The sequence below is a fragment of the Triticum dicoccoides genome, chromosome 6B (genome assembly GCF_002162155.2).
Source record: "Triticum dicoccoides isolate Atlit2015 ecotype Zavitan chromosome 6B, WEW_v2.0, whole genome shotgun sequence".
NCBI lineage: Eukaryota > Viridiplantae > Streptophyta > Magnoliopsida > Poales > Poaceae > Triticum > Triticum dicoccoides.
In genome coordinates, this window is record NC_041391.1 from 134,848,754 (window position 1) to 134,852,656 (window position 3,903).

The 3,903-nt window shown below is 44.5% G+C and overlaps 1 protein-coding gene across 1 annotated transcript; it reads right to left on the reverse strand.

The window, feature by feature from the left end:
- Nucleotides 1-785: 785 nt before the first annotated feature.
- On the reverse strand, nt 786-3,470 carry LOC119325000. Its single transcript, XM_037598761.1, has 2 exons — nt 3,241-3,470; nt 786-1,921 (listed from the first exon to the last, which is right to left on the reverse strand). The coding sequence occupies exon 2, from the start codon at nt 1,874-1,876 to the stop codon at nt 1,130-1,132; it is 747 nt and encodes a 248-aa protein (XP_037454658.1). The 5' UTR covers nt 1,877-1,921; nt 3,241-3,470; the 3' UTR covers nt 786-1,129.
- Nucleotides 3,471-3,903: the final 433 nt, after the last annotated feature.

A 3,903-nucleotide genomic window follows, 5' to 3' on the forward strand; every position in this document is an offset into this window, starting at 1 on the left:
ATTTTGTGTTTCGTTTTCTGTTATGTTTTTCTTCATTTTCCCCTTATTAGTTTTTAAAATTCATGCTTGTCTTCAAATGCGTTCTTTTTTCATATTCATGAACTTTTTCAAAATTGTGAAGGTCCTCAAACTCGTGATCTTTTTTCAAAATTGTGAAGTTTCTTTCAAATGCATAGTTTTTTTTTCAAATTGGTGTACACTTTCCAAATACATGAAGTTTTTTAAATCCACAAACTGTTTTGAAATTCCTGAACAGTTTTTCAAATCCGTGAACTGTTTTCATATCAATGAACATTTTCTGCAAGATGGTTTCAAATTTGGAAATTTAAAAGTTATCGGTCAACGCGAGAGGTCTGAAGTCAAGGTGAGCAAGCCAACTTATTGAAAAGAAAAAGAACAGACAAGCAATATTAATGGGCCTTGGCCCAGGTCAATCAGTAGTGTGAGCCAGGTGGAAAACTGGCACCCTGAAGAGGCCTTGTACTCCCTCCCGTCCTTTTTAGTCTACATATAAGTCCTCTTTAGTCTACATATAAGTTTTGTTCAAAGTAAAAATATCTCTACTTTGACCAAATTTATAGAAAAAAGTATCAACATTCACAATGCCAAATAAATATTGTTAGATTCGTTATTAAATATAGTTTCATAGTATATATATTTGGTATAGTAGATGTTGATATTTTTTATATAAATTTAGTCAAACTTTGCAATGTTTGACTTAACACAGATCTAATACGCAGAGTAAAAAAGACCAGAGAGTACAATACAAGGTGCTCAGGGGGTGCTTCAAAAAACTCGTTTATTTTACTAAGCACCTTGCATTGTACAAGGCCTGAGGAGCAGTCCAAAATCTGCCTGAATTGAACTCAAACGGCGTGTTTCAAGGGTGTCTAGACATATACTGTACAAAACAAATATCGAAAGTCAACCTAAGTCTGAAGTCTAAAGAAGCCTACGAAAGAAGTAATATGCGCCCATTAGACACGACATCAACCACCTGATGGTCCAGATGCACAATGGACCGGCTGGACCAACAAACAAACCGTCACTCACTGCTTTGCTGCCACAACATTACCATTGGACGGTAGAGATGCACAGAGGATCATGGGAACCAAGAACAAACTGCTAGCTACTGGTTTCGCTGCAGCGACAAGTTACTCAAGCCCGCCACAAGTTCATCAACGTTTATCTCGCTCAGAGCCTTGGCTGCGTCACCAGGAGGCGGATACGTAGCATCCTGAGGCTTGCCCTTGAGGAGTTTCTTGAGGTCCTTGATGAGTTCGAGCTCGCTCTCATCCTCGGAGAACGACACGTCTAGATCCCAAACCTTGAAGATAGAATCCCTCGACTCTGCCTGCTCGATGACTTCAGATGAAACCAGCTCATCTGCAGTGTATCCGTCCATTTGCCTGCCATGCTCATCTGCACCTCTAATTACATTTGTAACGTCCCCAACTTCAGTAGCATCCTTGTCATCATCGCTATTGCCTTGTTGCTCCATCTCTACATTATCATCCTGAGCATCTTTTTCCACATGCAGACTGTGGGATTCCGCCTCTGAAAGTGCATGGGTGCCTTGGTCAAGCATGACCTCAGTGGTATCGCGTGAACCTTCAATTGGCTCTTGAAGGGAATCAAGCAAGGCTTGCTTCAATGCACCCCAGTCTTCATCTGACAGTTCAGAAGTCTGCACAAAACACGAATCAGCCCAAGCTGCCTCCTCAGGTGAAAGTTCGACTTCCTTTTCGTTTGACTTAATAGATTCCAAAATAGCAGGCAAGAAATCATCGGATCCAGAAGTCACAGCCTGCTCTTCATCTAGATTTGGTTCAGAGAGCAGAGCTGAGATATCTCCATCTTCAGAAATCATGGTCATGCACCGCAATGAGCAGCACCTTAGCAAGCAAGGGGTGTACAGCACCTGAAAAATTGAATTGACAATGGGGAAATTGGTTCATAAGGCTAGAGAAGAGGCAGCACAGACATACATATGTAAGATACATGTAATCAGATCATGATAGCTTAGTGTAAAAGATGAAGCCTGGGAAAATGCCATCGTATTTAACTAGAGCAAAGACAAAAGAGGGAAGTAGTTATTCTGATAATCAGCTTCTCAGCAGAGCAGCAAACTAGTGATCAAGTAAAACAAAATGAGCTGGTCAAGTGTGGCTACCATAGAGCACATTAGTTCAGCACACCTGAGATCAATATAAAGAATCAACTTTTATAGAGATTATGAGCTCAATCAACAGGCACACACCAAATGATACTTACCAGTAACTCTTATTAAGGCAAAAGGTGGACCACACCCGTATAATCTCTAAGAGGGTAGCCTACAAAAAATCTGGTAGTATTATCTTGACAGTGACAAAGTATTTTCCAATTTGAGTCAAAAGCTCCTGCTAAGGATTCCAACATGTATTCCAACCAAACTTTGTAGATTAGATTTGCTGTCATTGACAATTGTACTGACAAGTCTGAGAGAGAGAGAGTTCAGGACACAAAGCAAAGCAAAGCAAAAAAAAACTTGCATATAAATATCTTAAGCTACATTCAGAGAATGCAGAACTATACTGTATTCCTGGTCATATCTGACAAACAATATGCCAAAGAGCAGGAAGAAAATAAATAAGATCAAGCGAAGGACTGCGTTTAAATGAACTCATTGATCAGTCAGTGCTCAGCATCGCATTTGTACAAGCTAAATTCCAGCAGAACTGCAAACTCTGAAGCAACCCTGAAGGGTGTTGCCCACCACCTCCAATAATCCATAAAAGAGGTGCCATTGCCATTTCAAACTAATGTCCGAACAAATAGAACCACGAAGGCGTTCCGAGCCCTAGTATATATAGGAACTAATGGCAGAAACGTTGTACGGATATTTTTATTTTGCGGGGAGAAAGGGTCTGCGCAAACCTCATGCAGCTACTCAATCCCTGAATCGCACTGGGATTTGGTGCCGAAATCGCGACGGGCGGTCTACCGGACCAAAGGAACGTGCGACGTTCCTGCAGAACGTTCTACCAGCCGAACGAATCGACATCAAGACCAAATCCTACAGGTTGGGTTTGGGGTTTCTAGGGTTCGTTGCAGAGAACCCATGTGGCTTTCTAGGGTCCTAACTCCGGGTGTTCCCATCCGTAAGGTAAGACACTGCACGAAAGATGAAATTGCACAAAGCCTATGATCCAATGCGAATCTAGATTTCTAGGTGAAAAGGGGAGGGAGCGGCGGCGGCACCTTGTGGCTGCAGAGATGGGGAGAGGCCGAGCGAGGGCTCCACGAGTTCGACTCGGTCGCTCCGAGGGCGAGGAGGGAGGCAAGACGTGGCTCGCTCTCAATCAACCAGGAGCGCTCCGGCGCGGCGAGCCTCCTTTGCCGGCCGTCGTAGTACGGGGGCGCGCGGCGTCGTGGAGCCGCCGGGGCGCAGGGAAAGGAGGGGATGGAGTCGTTCTGAGAGACCGGTGGGCCTTTTTTTTTTAGGGAAAAGAGACCGGTGGGCTGGCTTGGTGTAGACGAGCAATTTGATAGAATGGCACACTTTTCCTCGTACTTTGATATAATAGCATATTTTTTTTATTGAATTAAATGGCACACCTTTGATTCATGGCTAGATAAAATGGCACAAACTGACTTTTTAGCTCAACTTGATTTTGCCCCTCGGTCGGTTTGAGCTGTTCATGGTTGCATTGAAGTATGGCTCCTCCCCAGCGCTCCACCCGTCTGCTCCGTCTCGCCGCGCTCCGGCCGCACCCTCGCCGGTCGAAGAGAAAAGACACCGCCCCTTCAAGCGCCTCGCTGCTGCAGCTCTAACCTCCGAGTCGACGCTCGGCACAGTTGTCCACGGCGCAGCAGCGCGTCGATGTACATGTCACTGCTGGCCGCGCTGGAGCGGCATTTGCG

Excerpts from the sequence above, each read along its gene's own strand:
- LOC119325000 (XM_037598761.1), bottom strand. The coding sequence starts at position 1,876 with ATGACCATGATTTCTGAAGATGGAGATATCTCAGCTCTGCTCTCTGAA.